This window comes from Aphelocoma coerulescens, chromosome 2 (assembly GCF_041296385.1).
Source record: "Aphelocoma coerulescens isolate FSJ_1873_10779 chromosome 2, UR_Acoe_1.0, whole genome shotgun sequence".
NCBI lineage: Eukaryota > Metazoa > Chordata > Aves > Passeriformes > Corvidae > Aphelocoma > Aphelocoma coerulescens.
Window position 1 is genome coordinate 13,150,181 of NC_091015.1, and position 21,424 is coordinate 13,171,604.

The 21,424-nt window shown below is 41.4% G+C and overlaps 1 protein-coding gene across 1 annotated transcript; it reads right to left on the reverse strand.

Moving 5' to 3' along the window:
- Window positions 1–16,484: 16,484 nt before the first annotated feature.
- On the reverse strand, window positions 16,485–20,820 carry GJD4 (gap junction protein delta 4). Its single transcript, XM_069005733.1, has 2 exons — window positions 20,757–20,820; window positions 16,485–17,993 (listed from the first exon to the last, which is right to left on the reverse strand). The coding sequence occupies exons 1-2, from the start codon at window positions 20,818–20,820 to the stop codon at window positions 16,810–16,812; spliced, it is 1,248 nt and encodes a 415-aa protein (XP_068861834.1). The 3' UTR covers window positions 16,485–16,809.
- Between the last annotated feature and the right edge of the window lie 604 nt (window positions 20,821–21,424).

The window sequence follows — 21,424 nt, forward strand, 5'->3', positions numbered from 1 at the left end:
AAGTACTGGGAGACAAGACAGAATGCCCAAATTTAAAAAGGAATCATTAGCTGAGAAAGAGCTTGGGAGAATCCCAGGTCTATTTTGAAATATGAAAATTCAATACAAGACCACTTCTTGATCCCAGTGACTGTGCTCAACACACTTATGTCACAAGCACTACATGCCTGCATAGGAAGGTAACCTTCTTAACCAATAAAGACATGGGATAGACAGGCCATCTAATGTAAGGGAAAACTAGCAATAATGTACACTGAAAAATGACAAAAGATGCTCCTGGAGTGAAAACTCACCTGCAGTCAAGATCATGCTGGAGGAAAGCTCAGTGTGGACCAGTCAAACCAGCTTGTGGAATCACAGCCAGTCTCCAAAGTGCCTGTAGCCTGTTCCAACCTGCCTGTAGCATGCCCTGCTCCTGTACCCCATTCCAGAGCCACATGGCCTGTGTTTCTCCAGGCACACAATTCCACTCCCACACACCATGGTCAATGCAGCTTCTGGCCCAGCAGGGAAGTGAGTGAAGAGCAAATCTCTCTCCGTCACTCATCCTGGCCATGTGCCCTCTCTTTTTGTACTGCATACCATATCTGGATGGTATGGAAAAGATAGCACATATCTCCCTAGAATTAAAGAGTCTGGGCAGCAAAGGTCACTCTGAAAACAATAGGATGAGACTAAGAAGAATAAAGAGATCTGAGGATGCCAGTCCAAAGAAGAAACATTAAACAGGGCATGCTCCCAGCATGTGGTTGTGATGAGTTCTAGGCAGCCCTTAAGAGAACTCAATTAGAAATCTTCAGACAGCTCTGTTTATTTAAGCTTTTATAACTGCCCATCATTACTGTGATCAGGTATATGAATTTCACTGGTTCAGCAGAAAGGATCACACATCATAAATGCTATGGTGGTATGGAAATAACTAGTGTCTGGTATTAAAATGTGGGGCAATAATCTGAGGTGACTAAGGATAGTCAAATCACCTCAGAAACTAGTACCTAAGGTCAAATGCTGAACCAAGCTTTTTGAAGGCTGAGATAACACTTCTTCACTCTTATCTGTGATCTCAAACCACTTACATTCACTTGTGAATTAATAGTCAAATTTCTTCTTGTCAGGCAGAAATTGCAGTTATAATACCCAGGTTAATGAAACTTAAATGCAAGTCTAGGGGAAGAACCAGGGGAAGAACCTGGATTTCCCGACTCTGCTCTGTGTTCTCAGTACAGCTCCATTTTATGAGCACTTTTTCACAGCTGTGCCGTCCCCACCAGTGTCCCCGCAGCAGTCCCCAAAGGCCACAGCCCCATGCCCGGAGTTTGCCAGGCACACACCAAATCTGCCGCGTCAGGCTGCCCGAGCCAGATCGGGCCGTGGATGCTGCAGGGCTGAGGCGAAATCGGCTTGCACAAGACTGGAGGAAAACTACGCATTCCTCCCATTCCCTAAGGCGGGCGGGTATGGAAAAGAGGGTTTACAGCAATTCTGGAGTTGCACCGGGCAAGGAACCCGGCAGGCGGAGGGGCTGCGGTGGGAGCGGCTGTGCGGGCACAGCGGAGGCGCGGCGGGAGCGGGATGCGGGAGGGGCCGGTGGCCTCAGCGCTCGCCATCCCGCAGTGCCCTCCGCTGGGGACACCGGGAATTCCAGCGCCAGCCCCTTCCACAGCCCCCAGCTCCTGCTGTCGCGGAGTTCCCGCTTGCCACCCTTTCCGCAGCTTCTCCCCTCCGCGGAGCGTGGCGGGGCCAGGGAGGGGCGATGCCAGCCCCCGCTCCCTGCGCTGACCCTGCACAGGCCACTGCTCTCACCCTCTGGGCAGGGGTCACCATCGCTGCAACAAGCAGAGTGGAATACAGAGCTAAGGTGTTGGTTTTTAAAATCCAGCTTTCCAAGAAGATAGAAATTTAGTCAGAAGAATGTGGCCACATTCCTGTAGATGCCTAATATATTATAAAGGAGAAAGCTAGGCTATTTCTTTTGGACACTATCTGACTTTTTTAATATATTACATTAAAAAGTGGTTCTCATCCCATCACTTTTGCCTTATATGTGACTTGTTAGATGCTTTCAGGTATGCTTTAAATATATTACTTAGATGTTCTTTCCTCCAAACTTCTGTCATGGATAATGCCATGTGACATTCTTCACAAAGAAGTGCTAATCTTGAATTATTTTTTTCTACTTGATTTTTTTTTTTCCAAAAATAAACTTACTATTAGAATGCCCCATTTTCACATCTTCTGAAATTAGAAAGAACAGTTTTCATGCTGTGAACAGACTTGATTCAAAATGTGTTTGAGACATGATACCTTCATAATTTCTCAGTGGTTGAAATCTAAATGCTCTCTTTCAATGTAAATCAGAAAATGTAGCCATCTGGCTTATGAAACAAACTACTTGCTTTGCCTTTCTGTCCAGATGTAGGGAGGGAACAGAATTAAATCTGACTTTTAGGAAAGGCAGGGGAAATATTTCCTGTGCAGACCGTGCAGCTTTGGGCACTGTGTGTTCAGTACATCGCTGCCATCCAGAGCTGCAGCCACTCTGCAGGGAGCTGCGCCTCTTTCTCTCTCCAAACCCGTGGGGCAGAAAGCACATTTATCATTGTGGGTTTTCAACTTGAAGTTACTTTTCTGCAAAACTCTACGGAAGCAATATTTTGCTGTAACAAGTTTTAAAATCTCAGTTTTCCAGGATGCAGAGCGGGCCATTAGGAATAGCCAGATCAGGAAACCACGGAGACCCACACGGAGCTTCATTGCTGCCATCCTCGAGCTCATTAGTGTACAAGAATTGCGTGTGTTGTTTTTAGCAGCTAAAGAGTTATTTATGGCTTCTATGTTCTCAAGCCAAAGTGAGTGAGGGGTGCAACCAGGGCAAACGCATCAGAGCAATGCAAATCACTGACAAGGCATCATGAATACAAGCTGAGCAGAATTTAAATACAATCCATGAATGAGAGGAAAGATTTGCATGAGGGAAAGAATCATTAGAATCTGATTTAACAAGCAGTACATAAAATGGGCCTTTGCAGCTTAAAATGAAGCAAAGCACATTCACATTATACATTCTTAATGAAAAAAAAGCAAAATCACAAAAAACCTAATTTATTAGTAGAGCTTGGAATAGAAATGGTTTTCACAGAATACCTTTAGATCCTGATTCAGAAACTTGTGCTTGATTGCTTTCTTGAATAGAAGTGGATCAGAAGCATGTAGGGTGGTAAGGACTATTTAAGTGCATGCCAAACTCCTATTGATTTCAGTGAGATTTTATAAGATACTTAAAGTAAGCATGTGCATGTATGTTTTCCTGAACAAGAGTGCTTTTCTGAATTAGGGTTTAACACATGAATTTATATAGTGCTTTCAAACATAATTCCTTCTGGGAAAATAGAATAGACAAGAATTTTTTTTTTAATAGTATATTTCTGCATGTCTTAAAAGAAGTTAATGGAAAATTATTCTGGATAGAATTTTCTGTAAGGCCCAAAAGCCAATCTGTGGAACAGTCTGTGGAAGTAAATAATATTCATAGAGCAACTTTTATAGATTGTCGGTTTCATCCCAACTAAATTTTGGAAGGTTTTAAATATAAGGTGTTATATAGATAATTTCAATCTCCTGTGAGGAAAATGTTAAGTTGTTTTACATTAAAGGATATTATATTCTGTCTTTGAGAAAAGTAAGAGAATTGCTTTTAAGAAACACCTGCCAGTTTTTGTTTCCCATCAGTGGTCACTAACACTGAGCAGAACAAACTTTTTATGCAATATCTTCTAAAATAAAATGTGCCTACCTCTCAATGTCTTGTCTTTTGAAGTAATGGCTGAAGTGCCAGATTCTGACGCAACTGTGTTTTTCTGATACTACGAGATCATCTGTCTCTGTCAACACTGGACAACCTTTTTGTTTCTAAAGAAGCATTGCTCCAGCTGTGTATTTACATTTCCTACCATATTCCTCTGGAAATACAACACTTCTTTTATGCACTTCTCTCAACTAATTCTTTAGCAACAACACACACAAGAATTCAAAGAGCGCAGTGCATGACCATGTGGCCATCCATATTGACTGTATTTGTGAAAGTTAGACTCTAGTGTCAATTTTTCTTTTGGCATTTTAGAACACTTTGGAGTGTTGCAGTGATAGCTTGCAAGATGTCTTTTTGAAATCTATGAATGGTATAACCAGTGTGATTTTTGTCTTTTGTGCTCTCTTTCTAAATAATTCTACTGTGAAAATATTTGGTATCATATGATATTCCAGACCAGCAGCAATACTATTTTCCTGACTTAGATTTCTGTGTCTCTTTTGTTGAATAAAACCAATATCACATTTGTTGAAAGGTAACAACCACTATAGTAGTACTTCTCTAGCTGTTATCATGGCTTAAATATTTCTCAACATTTTCATACTTTCTTTTTTTTTCCCTCCCTCCACCCCCCTTCCTCCAAATGCTATGTTTAGGTTGTAGGAACCCAGAGTGCCAAGAACATTTCTCTGCCTGTTTTTAAGGGTTCTTACCCCCCTGAACAACACTGTTTTAACCTCCAACCTTGGAAAAAATTACCAACGATCAGACAGGAACTAGAAAATACAGTGGTGTGAATTAGGTGATAGACTACTATGTAAGATTGTCACAGGGTGAAAATTTAGAGGTTTTGGACTTCTCTTTGTAGTAAATAGGTAAGAGTAAAAAAATATCAAAATGGAGGATTGTTGTTGTTCTCTAAACCTTCTTCTCCTTCTTCTACTACTCCATGTTCTGTAGTAAAAGTAGTTTGGAATGACTGGATAGAGAATTCCACAGTTCCTGCCCGTGTTACTGAATAATTGGTAGGAAACTGAAAATAATACACATTTTTAGTAACTATTGGTTAAATTATCTTTAAAAGGCCATGTAAGTCTTGATAATTAGACTTCACTCCTGCTTTCTGTGCTCTATGCTGTACCTGGGTCACAGTAGTGGCTCTGTTCCTCTGATAAGACTTAATAAACAACTATTTGGCAGCATTGAAACTCAAGGAAAAGTCTCGGTTTATCTTTGAAACTCCTTGCAAGGACTTTTAGAAAATTCTCTCCCATCAGGAGGGATTTGATTTATGGCATGGTTCAGTGTCAAGGTGAAGGCTGAGTTTCAGCTCATGTAAATGTAGGTAGGCATCTCAGTATAGGGCTCTTTTTAAGGTAAGACACTGTATGAACTCTTGTTGTAGTCAATAGAGGGTTAGAAATGTAGTCAGTAGGTCCTGGAAACAGAATCTGTTCTCTCTGTGTAACTTGTGGGCCTCAATTCAGTTACTCAGACATGGGCTCCACGTGGTCCTGGAGGCTCCTATCCAGTTTCTACCTGCATCTCCAAATGAGCTTGGGTCTCCTGTAATTTTCTGTCATGTCTGAAAGACCCACATTAATATCTCAGTTACCCTCTGGCACATCTAATAACATGGGGTACTTTTGTGGGCAACTTATTGGAACCCAGATCTGGATTTAACCAGATCTCCTCAGAGAGTGGTGGGGCTGTGGAAACCAACCTCACAGCTGTTTGACAAAGCATAGGTGTCTTAACCTTGAGCTGAACCCTGACAAGAGAGGTAGGTGATTATTTTTATCATCAGTCACATCTCTGTTGCAAGATTTCAGTATTTTTATGGTATGGGTTCTTTAATTGCTGCTTCCTCAAGTTTTACATTTTTTGCTGGGTTCTCTCATGTCTTTGTACAAGCTGGCACAATGTATAGTTTTGATTGTTCAGTAGATAGGTTTCTTCTCAGCCACTGCTCTGACCTCTTTGACCCCTTAAAAGCACTCTGCACATTGTCTGCTAAGGATTTGGACGGGGAAGTCTTATTCTTGACAAGGCCTTTGATTGGTATAACAATAATTTATTCAGTATAATCATAATTTATTGAAAAGGTGTTATTTTAGTAGTGCCTCTTTTGGCAGTCCCCTCATGCAATGATATCTATGTGCTTTCTTCTATCTCTTTGTGGTATATTAACTTCTTTGTTCTTTAAGTTTTATTTTGCTGCTGCTGAATTTCCTTACAGAATTTTAGAGAGGATATTTGGTTTTCCTCCTTTTTGCAGTTTTCTCCATTTATCCAAGTTTGAGGACTGCTTAAAGTACATAACCATGTATCCTTAAATCATGCAAGTTCCATCAGCTCCTCTAGAGAGCAGCAAATATGTTCAAATAAAATAGTAGCATGCGTCAACCTAATGTTTCCTGAAACACAACCTTTGTTAACTCAGCTTGCTAAGTACTGCTAAAGAGCAAAAAGCTGTGAGGAATGAAGGTCTTATACCCAAATCTGGCATTTTTGGACATTATCTGAGAACTGTTCTAGCCCTGGTATTTAGTGTGGAAGCCTTCTACCCTCTCCAAAAGCCCAACACCACCAATATCTTATGGCAGAGGGGAGAAGGAAGGCAACAGGGGTTCAGTCTGGGCCAGGGACCAGACTTGGATGCCCACCAGGTCTGTGGGCTGTAAAGCTGCCATCTTTTCACAGCACTGACAGCCAAGAGGAAGCACTCACTCTCAGAAAAACACCCACGAGTTCTCCATCCTCATGTCCATCAGTGGGCGTTTGACAGATGGGGCTCTGGTTCCTGGTGTGCACTAACCAGGGCTTAAGGAAACTTGATGCCTGACAGTGAGCCACAATTCTTTTATTTTCTAAGAAAAATAGCCAAGGTAAATGCTTCCTAGCTACAGACCTCTTCAGATTAACGCCACCGTGTCTTTGGACCGAAATGCTACATAAATCTTCAAGAGAAGGACAAAGGTCCCTCTGTTCTTTGAGAGCAGTCTCCAAGCATGACTGACAGCTGCCTGCCTGAGCACTCACACAGCTGGCACAGTCCTAACAAGGCAAACTCATTCTAATGGGAAAACCCATATAACAGAGCTTCCAAAAACATGCTCATGTTCGCAGACCTGTCTCTGGTAAGGTTTTGTGCTAATAAAGCTTCTTGGTCTGTACTGACTGTCTGAAGCAGCTTTTGCAAAGGTTTTCTTCTCAGTCATAAGCCTGGTCAATTAAGCCAACCCCGTTTCTGCAAAAGGCTGCAAGCAGAGCAGCTTTTCCTCAGTTTCCTGTAACCTACATTACATGTCATCGCCGCTACCATCAGTGCTGGTGGCATTCCCTTCCAGTTGCCAGGTAGTGAGGTGCAAATGGGAACCACCTTCCCCAAAGGCACCACCTGAACTCTGTTAGACACAAAGAACACTGGGAGACAATTCTGGATGGACAGAAAACACCACCAGTGTAAGAGCGACTTCCAAGGCCATGACAGAGCAAGGGAATCCTTTCTGGAAAATGGAACTTGGCATCTTCCATTACCTCAAGTATTAATTTTTCTGTTTTTATTTCTCCTTCTTCTTCTTTACCTAAATCTTTTGGTTCTTTTACTCAGAGTTCGGATTGAAACACAGGAGATGCAGAGTTGTTCTTTGGATTCAGATGTTTATTATTTCTTATCTATGTTACAGCTGCACAGAATGTGCCTCTAAGTTAACAACGTGAAAATGGCCCCTGAGTTCTACTTTCCAAGGTCTTTTAAAGCCCAAATTACCCAATTATGGAATTCCCACTTTTTTATTTTTACTTATAATCCAATAACTAATCATCCATGTTGTGCACTGCGGGTTTTTTGAACCAATACCAGATCACCCAGGCTTGTGATGAAGAAGGAAGAAGAAAGAAGAACTAACCTACACCCAAAATCCTCCATCTTGTTACATTTATATTACTATATCCCAGAAACCTAAATTTTCTACATTTCTACATATTCCACCCAATGATATAACTTTAATTACACTGCAACAATCTCAGTGTTATCCCATAATTTGGGAAGCTTTTCCCAGGGCCTCAAGTCAAATGCAGTGTGCTTTTGAGGATCATTGACTGTCAGCACTGAAAGACTGAATCTCTGAACCCAGGGTTCCAACACTCAAGGATCCTCAGCTCATCCCAGCATGCTAGCATAACATGGAGGGGATGGATCAGGTCAGGCAAAGAGGGGAAAAGAGCAAGGAATGCTTTGTACGCAGCTGAAGACCATGTTTATCACATTTTCCCCTTTCCTGTGCCACCCTTCACATCAGGATCCTTCCTCTTCAGTAGCTGTGTGGCTTCTGCTGGTGGGCTGGATACAGTAAGATGCACCAACGCAGATAATCTGCTAACCAAGTTCTGCCTCATTTTTGGAACCACTGCCAAAGATCCTGGAAACTATGGAAGTGGTGCTCCAGGGTTGATGGTAGAGGCTGTACCTTGCCGCTTTTTGAGGTGCGTGCTGGCAACTGGGGCAGCCCTGACACAGGGTGCAGCTGGTGCACTGGAAAAACACAGCCTTCTGCACCATGAGAGCCCACCTGGCATCAAGGCAGAGCCAACATAAAGGCACTGGAAAAATGGGAAGTAGCTGGAACTTACCAGCACTTCCTCTTTACAAACTAATTCCTGCAAACACCAACACAGACACTAACATGGTGTCATGGGTTAGCAAACATAGTACTAGAAGTGATGTTCTTGCAAAGGGCTGCTTACAGCTTCCTCTGTGACCTGACAGAACCTATCAGCTGGCCAGTTTGAATATGGACAATTCTTTAAGCCACTTAAAGTTGTGACCGCCCCTGTGATGCACACTTAAGAATAGAAACACACCCCCCCCCCCCCCAGCTCTGTCGTTTCCGTGCTGGGACAGGTGGCTGCGGGCCCCGTGCGGGGGCCAGGGGGCCCAGCCCCTGCTCGGGCCAGGCCAGGCCAGGCCACGGCCATCCTGGAGCCGATGGGCCCTGCTCCACCCGTGGAACCTCCCACAGCCCTGCTGTGGGCAGCCGGAGCGGCTCCCCCCCCCCCCTCCAGTGCGGCCAAGATTCAGCTGAAGCTGCCCCGCTGTCCGGCACAGATCATGTGACCAACAGCGATAAGCGACATTCCAGCTGCAAGGCCTGGGTGAGATTAACCTTTTTAGTGCTGTGAAGAGCTGAAAACCTGAGGGAAGAGAAAGAAGAGATGCTTAAAGCTGAAATTCTGGTGTGAAGCTATGATGTATCAGAGTACCCGTTGTAATTTCATGAAGGCATGGGGGGTGGAGCGTTCAACTTGTACTTGTGAGCAAAAGCACCTGCGCTGAGATAGGCAGATGCTGACGCAGATGTAATTTCATGAGAAGTTTGAACAGGGAGAGATGGAAGCGATGAGGACTTTTGCTCCAAATGGGAAAGGAGAAAACCTCAGTTCCTAGAGATGCTCCCAGAGATAGTCCTAGAGACAAAGATGAGAAAGACCCTTTGCTCTCAGGGAAGGAGAAGGGCCTCTGTTCTTAGAGATGAAATGCTCCCAGAGATGGGTGAAGAGAACTTTTATTTCTGAATGGCTCAACCTTAAAACTGTACCCCAAAAACCTTCAAGAGTGGACCCTCGAAAGCAGTTGTGGGAAAAGCTGCAAGTTGGGGGAAGGGACTCATATGCGAGCAGAGAGACTCCTCTTCCTAAATGGACTGAACAAAGTTATTATGGAAGTGGGCGGCTGTCTCGTTGTGATAATGTGTTCGTAGCATGGGCAAGAGAGACTCCTCTTCCTAAATGGACTGAACAAGGTTATTATGGAAGTGGTAAACAGACTGAACATCTGAAGGGTTGTCTTTTTACATTGTCACTGGGAGAAGGGAGAAAGGTGGGGGGAGGAGAAGAGTTCTGAAGGTGTGGTATGATTTTTTTTTTTTCTTCTTTTAGGTCTGTTAATAAACTTCTTTATATTCTTTCAAGTTTGGTGCCTGCTTTGCGTTTCTCCTAATTCTTATCTCACAGATGGTAAACAGTAATGAGTATTTTGGACCAAACCACTACACTAAATTGGTGTTTCCGCCCGGTTACAAACCAAACCCGCTACACATGGGAATACCAGGGAGCACTCCACCAAGAGAGCTCAGTGCTCACTGAGATGGTGGGTGAGCTCTTCTGTCAGGTGGTGACTGAGGCACCCATACCCTCATGATATTTTTGTATAGTCCATTTTTGAGGAAGATCCTGCTGATTCTCCAGTCCAAATAAATTTAGCTATATTTAACTTTGCAGCCACAGACTTGTGCTCCCAATTGTATTAGGGAGTTGCCCTGCCTGGCCTTAGCTTTGCAACAGTTTCTCAATGTAACCCTGTAGTGTGGGATTAGTTTCAAGTGATCTACTGAGTTCTCATTATCAGCAGAAGTCCTCGGTGTTCAAGGTGCTCGGTCTGTATTGACAGGGCCTGAAGGCTGCCTAAGGGATGCAGAGGAGAGACATGAAAGCTCTGTTTTGGTGCCTCAGCTGAACTATTCTTATGATGTCTGCACATACTCCAAAATCAGGGCAGAATTGGTATAGAATTTGGTGTCAGAAGCAGTGTGGGACTATATTTCAGCTGACCTGGTGCCCAGGCTCTAGTGGGCTGGAGCCCAGGTTATACACAATACGAATATTACCAATGGATATCAAGGAGCATGTCAACAGAAATAAACAGCCTAAATGTTTTGCTTAAGCCTTTGTTTTTAATTTGTAGCAAAACTTCTCAAAAGATAAAGTGGGCTGAGCCAAGTTGTTTCTGGAAGCTAGCCTTGTAGGAATATTTTAGGAACCTCATGTACAAATAAAGCAACTGTTTGGATGTTTTAATCAACTCCTTTTTTTTTTCTTTTTTTTTTTTTCTTTTTTCCTATAATATTTTAAGGATTTTTGCTGAAGTACAGAGGGCTAACTAAATAGGGAACATGAGACTGTTTTTCTAAGGGATCAACAATATTTCTGTGCAAAAGTCATGGAATATGTTTCTCAGATATGGGTAATTTGAAGAAAATATTTCCTATTTATCTGCACATTTCAAAGTCTATTGTTATAAACGCTGAAAATTATGATTGATTTATTCTAAATTGAAGAAGCTCTGTGTTTCACATAACTCCAGGCCATGAGGTGCATTGTCACCACATCTATCTATCTATCTATCTATCTATCTATCTATCTATCTATCTATCTATCTATCTATCTATCTATCTATCTCCATTACAAAAAATATGTGTGTTTGGACTGTTCCTTAACACAGGGTCACCTTGTGAATTTCATAAAGGTTTGTGCTCCATGGGATCAGTTCTGAGTGACTGATGGGAGACAGAAGTGGGGCTGCAATGCATATCTTGTGGTTTTCTCAAGTCGTTTAGAGATTAGGCTACATCAAGTCATCAAGTTATAGGTGAAGCTCTGGTGAACCTGAACAAACAGGTATCTGTCAATGCATCACAACTGGCAAACTGTGTTACAGATATTCCTTATTTATGTTTCAGAGAAACGCTTTAGAAAGAGGCTTGCTGAAGAAGGAAAAAGCTTGGATTTGTTAGCCAATGCATAAGAGTTTTTCATCTGCCTACCTTTGAATATCTCCTCTAGACGTCCAAAGATAGCACAGAGCTTTAAAGTCTGAGCCAGAAAGAAGGAGCTCACTGCACTGTATATGGTCTGTCAGAAGTAAGACTCGCTCACACTGACTCGTAGAGAAATGCAGAAGGAGTGGGTGTCTAAGTGGGTGTTTAATTTGTCAGGACAAGTGGGGCTCTGAAAGCATCTTATCCTGGTTTCTCTTAAAAAAAAAAAAAGTATTGTCTGTCTTCTGTGCAAGGAAAAGGCAAGACATCACAAGGGAAAATGCAGAATTTGACTCTGTTAGGTCAAAATCTCCTGTTTATTTCCATTATTGTTATTTCTTTGCTAAAAGTAACATTTTCAGTGACAGAAAATGCTATGGTGCCTAAAGTCTCATTGGCAAAATAGATGTTACTGACATAGGAAGGCCAGAAATGAAGGAAATTTCTTCTGATTGCTGACCCCAAATCTCCCTCGTTCTTGAGGGCACCAAATCTAAACCTCAGTTTCTAAAGACAAGCTCAAAATCTGCCATCATCCTCTCTTAATAAATTGCTCATCAGTGAAAGCTTTTCAAAGCTAATGCAGTGCTCAACATAAAGTGTTACCTGCAGACACTGAATTAGCGACAGCTCTCTATCTCCTGGCATTTCCACGGTGTGAACAGCACAGGATCATAAAACCATCCTCGGACTTAGCACTGCGTGTGCACTCCCATAAATAAATTACAGTTGTGGAAATGACCTGGGACATCCTGCCTGTCAAACCAAATGAAAGGGAACAGACAGTAAAGTGGGAGAAATCAAAAGCTATTGAAGCAGATTGTGACTGTAATCTATCTGCATGGATGCTGGATAATTTTAATGTAGAGATGCAGTTGATACATTCTGATCAGATTTCTGCCTTAGTGAACTCATTTTTCCGAACTGGCATTGCTGGGCTTCACAGGCCAAGAGTTCATGCTATGAGTGAGCAGAGATCATCTAATCTGCAGAACATTTTAGCAACTCAATTACAATGTAAGACATTGTATTGTAAAATTACTTCTCTGTCATTTGAACATCAGACTATTAAAAGCAGTTCAAAAGACAGAAGTTAAAGAACAGCCTTTTCAACTACTCTACTCTCATCTTTTTTGAGATGTGTTTCTTTATTATCCTAAAATACTACAAGCAGTAACAATTTATCTGTTCTCCATTGTAATCATGACATTACAATAATATAATGTCCAATTAATATGCTCTTTAAGGATTTCTTCTAGAAAGCTAATAATTGAAATAATGATGTATCACATAAGGGCAGATAATAACTTGAAAGAATACATTGAGGGTGTCTCTACATTGCTAATTTCAGATTTAATACTTATTCTGGGCCGAACTGAGATATTCATGGAGAACAACTGCTGCTGACAGGAAATTATATATTCCCTAGACACCTGTCTACAGTGTCTTTCACAAGAGAAGAGAGAGCCACAGCTTTCTGTTATGCTGATGAGAGTAAGTCAAAGTGACCCAACCTAGAGAGTGCAAAAAGAGGATAAAGTGATTATAACTGACTGAAACTTGGCTTCTAAACTAGTTTGGCTTTATTTTGGTATTTAAAAATATATTAGAAAACAAAAAAATTTGAAAAAATTGTTTAGCAAGAAATTAAAATCAATTTTAGTTAGGGGTAAAAAAATTGATTTTTTTTTCTTTCTTCATGCTCATACTGCAGAAACTTCCAGCAATACTGATTTTACTGCATAGAAAACATGAAAATTCTGGGTCTCCAGCACCTACTAGATACTTACTTAGCAAGAGAAGTGCTATGATGCAGTTGAAGATACTAAGAAAACAACACTTTTAAGACATTTTATAATTTTCCAATAAAAATTTTATTTCTTATGTGAAAACTATTTTATCATAGATTTTCTGCTCAGTTCCAACTCTTATTTCCAGGGAGCTCAATTCCTTTCTGTATACTCTCATGATCAGTACCACATGAGACTGGATGAGAAATGTATATATCTTATGTATTGTTCCATAAAGCTACCTCAGGGTGCAAGTGACACCTGCACTTGGAGCACAAGACAAAGCTCCCTGAGGGCAGTTTTAGGAGTATTGTTCTTTCAACCCAACTTTGAAATGCTTTTCTGAAGTAGATAGGTTAAGAAATTATTTAAAGACACAGTGGTAAACATAACAAGCACCTTTTGTAACATTTTTCTGAGTATGTAATAAATTCTGGAAGGACTTACAAAACCAATACCTGAGTTTAAAAGACTAAGTCTTTGTTTAAACAGCAGAAAACCGTGTTGTTTCCTTGCTTTACATCTATCAGTTCTTTTGCTTACTCTAAGACATCTAGACATGTCTACAGCACCTCCACATTCAGTGATACTGAATACAAGGAGAATTTAGAGGTCCTCCTCTTTGTTTTTTCAAACAGATCTTTTTTGCTATTTTCTCCTCCTCATTGTGGATGCCCCTCCCAACCATCACTTTCCATTTCTTTGAGCTCTGGAAGTTCACAATAGTTCAAACTTCCTTTGCATTTCTTCCCTTAGTCTTCTCTTGCTGGCAAATCCACACAATCTTTGCCATTAATAAATGTGACTTGGAGAATAGTAGTAGAAGACTCCGAGTCATCCCCCTAGGAGTAGGTTGTTGAGGCCAGATGTTTCTATTCACTCCCTAGGGAAAATCCCATAACAAATTTTTCTCTTTTAACACACACTTTTTATAAACACATTAAGTGCTAATTACACTGACTCTGAATTATGTGTCAATGGACCCACAAGTCCCAAAATCCACCAGGTTTGCAGAGGAACAACACAACCCAAAGGCCACAATCTCACAAGAATCTACAGACTAAGGAAGACATTCACTAATTTCACTTTCCATTTCAAACACAAACAGGATCTTTCCAATTTGAAATGAGAGTCTTCAGTCATTAAAAAATGTCTAACCAGAGACAAAAAAAACCCCAAACTGTGTCCAGCCACAATGCATTTATTATTTATCCTATTTATATCTCATGCTGTGGGATGTATGCAATAGACTGGATCCACATTTGTTCCTTGCATTCCTTCTCACAGCTGAGAAGATACAACGAATCATAAAAGGTTTCATTGATGCAATGTTTTGTCATGGCATGTGTAATCAGCACAGACCCCATTAAAGAGGCTTTGGAGGATGAGAAGTTTAAATAATTAATGTTTTTCTGCTTATGATAAGTTTAATAATTAATGCTGCTTCTACCCTGGAAATGACAAATCACACAACAAGCATGCATGATAAAAGAAACAAACAGAGCTAATAGAGGAGGAAACCTTACTAAGAAGGTGGTAATTAAAAAGGCCTGTAGCCTACCTCAGGATCCCAAAGTACTTTGCTCCTGACCCCAAGAGCAGTTCTGTCTGTCTACGAAGCCATCTAATTTTGGGGCAATGCAGAAGAGACAGGATAATTGCTAGTCTTTAGCTTACACATGCAAGAAATGGTACACAGAGGTAATGAGCCTAACTGTCTGGACCCATAGGAGAGAAAAGGAAGAATGTGAAAGCTGTTGTCCCTTCATGTCCTGCACATAGGAGCCAGCTCTTGAGGTTTTACAGAAACTTGTTACATGGCAGCCCAAGAGCAAGACTAGATTTGTGCCTGGTCTAAACAGCACTGTAGCTATTCCAGCTCCAAGCAGTATCTACAAATACCAGTTCTTGACACCCTCTGAATAATCTGTTTTGTCAAAAGACACTACCACCAGCACATTTCTCTGGGTACATGCTCCTCCACATCCACTCCCACTGATGATCTGCAGGTATGTGCAACCTTCAAGCCCCACTGACTTGTAGATTAAAGAAAATTCATCTCAAGCACTGCTGTGCTGCAGTGCTGGACCACGCTTATGCAAATGAGACAGAACTAACACTGAAGGAAAGCACAAAGCATGACTGTAATAAAATCTTCTGTGATTCACTCAATTTAGAGATGTCTTCAAATCATTAGCATTAGAAGTCTGTCAGACAAAGAGAGTGAGCACTTTGATATAGACATTGCCACTATATCCTTCTTTCAGGGTCGAAACCATTTCCCTTAAACCCAGGTCTGAGATAATTATATTGTGGGAGAAATAGGTATATCTAGAAAGTGACTCATCTTACCTTTAGAGATGCCTAAAAGAGGTCAGGTGACTCATTCCCACCTCCTGAAATTGAGAGCCCAGTGTGACTATATAAGGCTGAGAGGTAGCACCCTGTAGGTGTGTCAGTAGCACATTACACCAGGGCACGGCCAGTGGAGCCAGAGCCAGACTGCTGCTCAGTCCCTGTCAGCTGCAGGAGCACTCCCTGACACCCTTCTGGCTCATACCTCCTCGTTGTCTCCTGAGCAGTGCTTGAGCACAGGACCATGCCCAACTGCTAGTGTGGAGGCAGCTACTCTGTTTTGGAGGCTACTGTAGTTCATAGAATGGTTTGGGTTGGAAGGGACCTTAAAGATCATTTAGTTCCAACCCCCTGCCATAGCCAGGGGCACTTTCCACTAAACCAGGTTGCTCAAAGCCCCATCCAACCTGACCTTGAACACCTCCAGGGATGGGACATCCACAGCTTCTCTGGGCAAACTCTTCCACTGCCTCACCACCCTCAAGTAAAAACTTTTTCCTTGTATCTGATCCTACTTCACTACTACCTACCCTACTTCAGCTTGAAGCCATTCCTCCTTGTCCCATCACTACATGCCCTTGTAAAAAGTCCCTCTCTGCCTTTCCTGTAGGCCCCTCTAGGTACTGGAAGGGGCTATAGTTGAATATCTCAGACATGGTGAGACTGCAGCTGGCATCGGTGTCAGAAAAAGGTCCCGCCCTGGCACTGTTAGCTGGGAGAGGTATTGCCTTCAAGCAGTAAGATCCAAGGGTTTTTACACACTAACACTTTGCTACAAAACAAGTATTTTTATTTTATTCACTGTCTAGTCTTCTTCTTGAATATCCTGTGGGCTTTGAGAATTTACTATGAGGAGATAAATTAAGCTACTGACAGTAGACAATATACAACTCTGTTTAAAAGCCATATATTTGCTAAGCTCAATCTTTTGCAACAAAACTAAGAGTAAACAAGTGTTCCCACATACTCCTGGAAAACCAGGTCAGTCACATCAGCAACAGTCCACAGCTTTTTTAAGTCATCTACATGCAGAAAAACATAAAGATGTCACATTTTCTAGAGAACATGTCCCTTAATATAATATCCTTCAAACTCTTAACCAAAGTTTTTGCTTCTTTTCTAATGGAGGTACCCAGCATTGTAGAGTGTGTCTACAGCATAACCACAGCCAAGGGATTCAGCTGAAGCTCCCTGAAGCCTCTTCATTGATGCAATGATTTGCCCTGTCAAAGTCACAGCATAGCATTCACTATGCTTTCTATACCCATTCTGACTTTTTTGACCTCAGGCAGCTAGTGCTGCTATAATTTGATTGTTCATCAGGGCTTTTTAGCTCAGCTGAAGGGTAGAATCCCAGAAGCTTGCTCTGAACCACAGAGGAAGAAACTCCAAGAGGAGACTTGATCTGAGGTCTCAAAGCCAGGGCAGCATCTTTAATGAAGTCTTGCTGAAGTCTGGGTCTCACTTGCCTGCAGACAGTTCCTTCGTGGTCACTGGCACACAAGGCTTCTTCTGTGCTCTGCTGCTTAACAGCAAGATCTCCTGATACACAGCACTGATTGCTGCTGCTGCTAAGGTTAGTGCTGGCACTTTGCTGAGGGACACCTTCAGGATGAAGAACAGCTTCTTCTTCCTCTTCAGAGAGAAGTGAGCAGGAGGCATCACTGGTCTGACGGCTATTTGCTACTGGGCCATCTTCATTTTCAGGTGGAGAAGACCTGTGCTGTACTGGGGGAAGATGTAAAATGCACTCCTTCTCTGTGCAGAGGCTTGCCACCAGCTCGTTCTTTTGTTTTCTTGCTGTCATTCTCTGGAGAGCACAGATGAGATCAGCAAGGCTAAGCAGGAAGGACAGACTGCTGACCCCCCAGATGAAAATCATCATGATGGATTTCTCAGTGGGCCGGGAGATGTAACAATCAACAGTGCTTGTGCAAGGTGAATGGTAGCAGGAAAAGCGGTCAGGAACAAAAAATCCAAAAAGAAAATATTGCACAGCTGCAAAGGCAGCCTCAAGTAGGGTTCTAATAAAAAGATGAATGGTATATGCCCCTGAAAAATTAAGGACACTTAGGTTGTCTGCAGCACAATCTACTCTCTTGACAGCAGCACTTCTACTGAGCTCCTTCACGTCTTTGGGGCTTGATAAAGCCTTGTTCCCCTTGCACCTATGCACCAGACAGTGCATTCTTACAATGTACAGGGCTCCCTTGTGCAAAACATAAATGCTGAATGCAGCATAAGGCAGCAGGACAGACACAGTCTGAACGAGCCAGAATCTGTAGTGAGATACAGGAGAGAACAAGTCATAGCAAACGTTGGAGCACCCTGGTTGCAGGGTGTTGCAGACAAAGCGCTCCTGCTCATCCTGGTAGAGGGGGTAGCCTGCTAACACCACCACTGCCATTCGCAGCAGAATTATCAACATCAGCCAGATCTTTCCTACAAGAGAAGGAAAGGTGAGAAAGAGAGTCAGAGCCTGAGAAGGAAGGCAGGTAATACAGTGATGCTTTCTGTACACAAAGCATTTGAAGAAATAGTTTCCCCTCTTATTAGCTCCTCTTTGGCTTTTTTTTCACTGGGACTGAAAATCCAGAGAAAATGTGTAGCTGACATATTCCATAATCTTAGTCTAGACTCAACAACGTAGGAGTTTAACATACAATAAGACATGCCAATTGAAACCTAATGAAAACACTCTGATAAAAAGAGATCAAAACTGACTAAACAATCCCATTTAACTTACAGTTTTTCCTTGTTGTTGGGTTCCTACCCCTGCACCTGAATTTTGTCCTGTTTCAATAATACAGATCAGGTAACCCATCTAGATGGAGAAGATTGCTCCATGACACAGTATTTGTTCTTGGTCTTGGCCATGACACTGTATGTAAAGTTTACTATGGCCAACAAAGTCTCTCCATTGTGTCTAGAATGGTATTTACCAGCAAGTTATTAATTAGTTATTATTTTTATTATTAGCAAACTTACACAAAATGTTCTACAAATGCGCATTTGTGTGTGGACTTGTGTACCCCAGATATTCCTCTCTGTTGCTTCTCTGGTTGCTCTATTTTGGCAATGATTTCCCGCCTTCGTTCACCTCGGTGAGCAGCTTTTCTCCACTCAGACCTAAAGTTCTCTTCTGTCAAACCATTCTATGATCCTATGAAAGTCTAAAACCTTTTCCTGGCAGGATGGGAAGGCTTAAAGATACACCATTCTATTGTCAAAAGTTAAAAATGCATTCTGTACAAACACACAGAAAAATTCAACGTCTGAAGTTAAGTTTAGCATTTGAATTTCTTGTGTTTCCTTTTGAACCCCGTCACAAGTTCCCTATATAGTTTTGAAAAAGTAATTTAATTTAATAATCCCCTACAAGAAAAGAGGGAAAAAAACCCTTAAAAATGAAAAGAGGAAAAGAAAAAAACAAGATAAAAGAATGATAAGATTAATTCTGTTTTAAAGAATTGTTAAGACACCAATTGTAAACACAGGTGGAGAAACAGCAAGCCTCAGTGACTAAAGAGAAGTATATTATACAGAGTTAATGACTGGGAAATGTACTGAAAATCTCAAGTCATTAATAGTGAATGCACATCTCACAGGCACACAAGGTTTTGTGTGCAATCTGTGAAATAGCACCGATACACAATATAAAGGCTTTTAAAAAATCCAGATCACAAAGCATTTTTCTATAAACTATACAGTTACTTATAGATAATGTCTTTGAGAATTTTCTTCTATATTTCCCATAAAGCTATTTCCCATAAAGCTATTTCCCAGTAGTTGGTGTGAATTTAAAATATTCAAATATTTCTGCAACACTGTGTGATACCTGTTATGGTACTGAACATGCAGTTCAAGTGCTCCCTAAAACCCATTTGTGGCCAGTAGACTGATTGTGGGCTAGAACAGTAAAACTGCACTCTGTAGTGAAAAAGGGTGAAGAATATGTAAGGTTTATGAGAGATCATCAGAGAAACTGCTGCTCCTGGCAAGATAATATATTCTCTAACCATAAATAAATTGAGGCCTTTCCATTTTATTTTTAATCACCTGAGCTGTAATGGTGGTTTTGCTATGTTTCCAGCTTCCTGTGTTTGCTGGCAGGCTGTACTGTTACTCTCTTTTTTGATACCGTGTGGGTCAATAGGAAACGCCAGCTCTACAGAATCTGTCATCTTTAGCAAGCCATGTTTCATCCTTAGGTAGAATTTTTTTCTCTGTGAGGACCTCAAAGTGTTGGAAGATCATTAGTTAATTAGGCTCGAAATACTTCATGCAATTTCACTATCAATTTTTAATTAGAACATGTACAATAGGGAGCTCTGCTTAAGAAAAATCAATGGCTCCTTAGGAAGTAGTTTAGTATGACATACATTTGAGAGATAACCCCTCCATGCATCCCCGTCCCTAAAGACCCAATCTTGATTAAACATACAAGAACAAGCCTCTCCACCAACCCTGCTGGGGCTCAGCTGGATGCTCCCTGCAGTGCAGAGCACAAACTACAGCAACTGCTGCACGCAAAGAGTCTTTAAAGGGCCCCTGAAAGTTTTTCCCTGGCTCACACTTGGCTCAAAGTAACCCATGAAAGAGGAACAGCATCTTATTTCAATAATAGGGGTAATAAACCCAACAGTAAACAGTTAGCTAAGGAAAAGACAATAGCATTTTGCTGTGGTTTGGTTTTGGTTTTTTTTAATGCAGGTGATCCTTATTTGTTTACAAAAATAAGAGATGAAAAGCAATGATAATTAACCACAATGGTAGTAACCACAAACTTCTTCCTGTAAAAGAGAGTGGGTCTTCCATCCTCTTCTTTAATTTTTTTAATTTGTTACCATAGTTATTTCATACATTCTACCATTCACTTTATGTGGTATAAGCTCAGCATTACTACAGCGTTTTTACCATGATCCCTTCTTCCAGCTGACAGGAAGCCCTGTCATCAATAAGACCCAAATTTGAAAACCTTGCCAGAATATTTTACACAATGTTCAGGAAAAATCTGTCAGAGAGAGAGAACTAATCTGTTTAACAAGAAAAGAAATACATAAACCTCTTCTATCAGGTATCAAGAAAACAACTTACTGTACAGATCACAGAACCATAGCATGAAATTAAAGTTGATTATCAGTAGGACACTTGGGTGGCTTTGAAGCAGCAAAAGAAAGAAGAGAACTCTTTTAAAGTACTTACCTACAATAGTCACATTATAGTTGAGTGTGACAATCAAAAATCCCAGTGAGTCCCAGTGCTCCATGCTTGAACAGACTCAAAACACTTCCAGTTCCTGATATCCTAACAGTTTTATCATTTCCAAAGGAGATCAGACCTAGACAGGGCAGAAAGGGGGTTTAAAAAGGGAAGAAAAAATACAAAAGGAAGGGTCAAGGACAGAAACCAGGAACTCAGCCACAACGTGTTGATGAAGGATTATTTTTATGATTTGAACAGGACTGTTGGTTTTGAATATTGGAATAAATCTTCTTCAGGCTTTAACATGTTGTCCTGTAAAAGCTCTAGCTCGTCAGATTCAGTTGCTCCTACCTCTGTGTGGATCCTCTGTCCAGGCAACTGCAAGTGGACAAACAACAACAGGAGTGATCTCTGCCATTGTAGACTATTCTTACCCTCCCGGGGCATACCAGCCTCCTGGCATTGCTGAGATACTTCAGTGGTGAAAGACAGGGAGAGAGGAAAAAATAGCATAGACCAGGAAATAACAGAGACCTCTCTGTCTCCCCACAAGAATTGCAGATGAATAAGAGAAGGAAAGGGGATAGAAAAGGATGAGCATCCCTGTGTTTGAAAGACAATTTCAGGTCACTGGAAGCTATCCCATTGAAATTTCCCAAAACCACTTG

Excerpts from the sequence above, each read along its gene's own strand:
- GJD4 (XM_069005733.1), bottom strand. The coding sequence starts at position 20,820 with ATGGAGCACTGGGACTCACTGGGATTTTTGATTGTCACACTCAACTAT. Across the intron at positions 17,994-20,756 it reads CTATAATGTGACTATTGTAG|GAAAGATCTGGCTGATGTTG; the intron begins GTAAGTACTTTA and ends CTTCTCTTGTAG.